The sequence below is a fragment of the Salvia hispanica genome, chromosome 5, assembly GCF_023119035.1.
Source record: "Salvia hispanica cultivar TCC Black 2014 chromosome 5, UniMelb_Shisp_WGS_1.0, whole genome shotgun sequence".
NCBI lineage: Eukaryota > Viridiplantae > Streptophyta > Magnoliopsida > Lamiales > Lamiaceae > Salvia > Salvia hispanica.
In genome coordinates this window covers 28022360-28024840 of record NC_062969.1, presented here as the reverse complement: position 1 = coordinate 28024840, position 2481 = coordinate 28022360, and the positions used below count along the sequence as shown (strand labels likewise).

The 2481-nt window shown below is 41.0% G+C and overlaps 1 protein-coding gene across 1 annotated transcript; it reads left to right on the top strand.

The window, feature by feature from the left end:
• Positions 1–204: 204 nt before the first annotated feature.
• Positions 205–1400, top strand: LOC125186053. Its single transcript, XM_048082372.1, has 2 exons — positions 205–1118; positions 1232–1400. The coding sequence occupies exons 1-2, from the start codon at positions 827–829 to the stop codon at positions 1249–1251; spliced, it is 312 nt and encodes a 103-aa protein (XP_047938329.1). The 5' UTR covers positions 205–826; the 3' UTR covers positions 1252–1400.
• Positions 1401–2481: the final 1081 nt, after the last annotated feature.

The following is a 2481-nucleotide window of genomic DNA, read 5'->3' as shown; positions in this document are numbered from 1 at the left end:
ACATGAACATTGTCATGTGAGTGTGTTGTAGAAATAAAATTCTGTAATGCTAAATCTGATGGTCGTGCCTAGACAACATTAGGCGGCCATGCCATTATGTGGTCTTTGGACTATTCGTCGGTGTTGTGACCAGTAACATTGCCAAAGTTTTAATGCGTATTAACCTCTTATGGAGGGTACAAAATTTTAATTCTGCTGTTGTAAGATTTTGAAAAGTTTTATGGTTAATCTACTCAATTTCCTTACATAAGTTTATGACAGATAGTAAATTTTCTGTTTGCAGTGCAATAAAATCCGTCAAGATGTCTTTTAACCCTCTTTCTGCAATACTCAAAGAAAACAAACTCGAGGGCCAAAATTACATAGAATGAAAACAAAATTTGGATATCGTTCTCACAACAGAAGAGTACAAGTTTGTTCTCACTACTCCACAGCCTCCAGTTCCCGCGGCTGACGCAACGGTGGGAGTTCAGAATGCTCATAAACGGTGACATAAGGCGAATGAGATGGCTAAGTGCTACATGTTGGCATCTATGTCTTCAGTACTCAAGCATCAGCATTCTGCCATGGCGACTGCCGCTGAGATTATGCAAAATCTTGCAAATCTTTTTGGTACTCATAATGGAACGGCTAAGTCTCAAGCTTTTCGGAGTATCATGACGAAGACTATGAAGGAAGGCACATTTGCGAGGCAACATGTCCTCGAGATGATGAGCCACCTCAACCAGATTGAGGTTTTGGGAGGGACGATTGATCCGAGTCCCAGATTACTATAATCCTTCAGAGTCTTCCCCCTAGCTTCCAGCAGTTCAAGCTCAACTTTGAGATGAACAAGCGGGATTACACTTTGGCTGAGCTGCTGACTGAGCTTCAGTCGGTGGAGGACCTTATGGTTCAAGCTAAGGTAGCTATGCTGAGTTTGGCACCTAATTCCTCTGGCTCTAAGCCTCGCGTAGGAAAGAAAAAGGTGTCGAACCCAGTTGCAGCTAAGAATGCTAAGGGAAAGAAGAAGAAAAAGAAGAAGAAGAAGACCGAAAAGAAGCCTACTGGAAAATGCTTCAGGTGTGGAGAGAAAGGTCATTGGAAGCCAGACTGTCCTAAAAAGGGCAAGACTATAGGCATGCACCATGCTCTAGTAGTCGAGTCGTGTTTGGCTTCGACATCTACTCATACATGGGTTATTGATACTAGAGCTACTGATCATATATGTTTTGATCCTGACTTAATGCAGGTGACAAGATGGTTACATGATCGTGAGATCGAAGTCCAGCTGGGCGACGCTACTAAAGTGGCGGCCGTTGAAGTGGGAGACCTTTATTTACGTTTTAGTAGTGATAGATTTTTTATTTTGAAGAATGTTTTGTTGATACCTTCTTTTAGAAGAAATTTAATTTCAGTTTCTAAATTGTCTTTTGATGGATATTCGATTTCTTTTAATGACAATTGCGTTATTAAGAAAGATGGTTCTTATATCTGTCATGGTATCATGGAAAACAATCTGTACATAATCACTTCTACACAGTTTAATCAACGTAAATCAGAACTCAATGCTACATCGAAAGTTTCAAAGAATTGAAAAGAACCTTCTATTTCAATGAACGAAATGTACTTTTGGCACCTTAGACTTGGTCATGCCAACGAAAGAAGGATTCATGCTATGGTTGATCAAGATCTTATTAAAGGTCTTGAGAAGCAACCGTTTTCAAAATGTGAATCCTGTTTAGAAGGCAAGATGACTAAGAGACCTTTTAGGTCAAAGGGTAATAGGGTCAAGGAAGTACTTGAGCTCGTTCATACTGATGTGTGTGGACCAATGTCAACCGAGGCAAGGGGCGGTTTTCGATACATCATCACCTTCATTGATGACTTCTCGAAAATTGGATACGTCTATTTGATGCTACAAGTTTGAAACTTTTGACAAGTTCAAGGAGTTTAAGGCTTATGTAGAGACGCATCATGACAAGAGTATCAAATGCCTGCGATCTGATTGCGGAGACGAGTACCTAAGTGCCGAGTTTTTGGACTACTTATCAGTGTCGGGAATTCAATCCCAACTGACTGCATCGGGCACATCCCAGCAGAATGGCGTCGCTGAAAGAAGGAATAGGACTTTGTTAAACATGGTCCGATCGATGATGAGTTATGCACGATTACCAATTTCGTTTCGGGGATATGCCTTGCTATCAGCGAGCCATATATTAGACAATTTACCTTCTAAATCAGCTCCTACTACACCATATGAGTTGTGGACTGGGCGTAAGCCCAATCTGGAACATCTCAGAGTGTGGGGTGTCCGGTTCATGTATAGGAAAATGATCTAACTAAGCTGAAATCTAGGATGGAGGTATGTGTGTTTATAGGTTACCCTAGAGGATCGAAAGCTTATGAATTCTATAGTCTCCGAGATAAGAAAGTCATTGTGAGCACCCATGCCACATTCTTAGAGGAAGACTTTGTAATGAATCATAAGTCCAGCTGTGA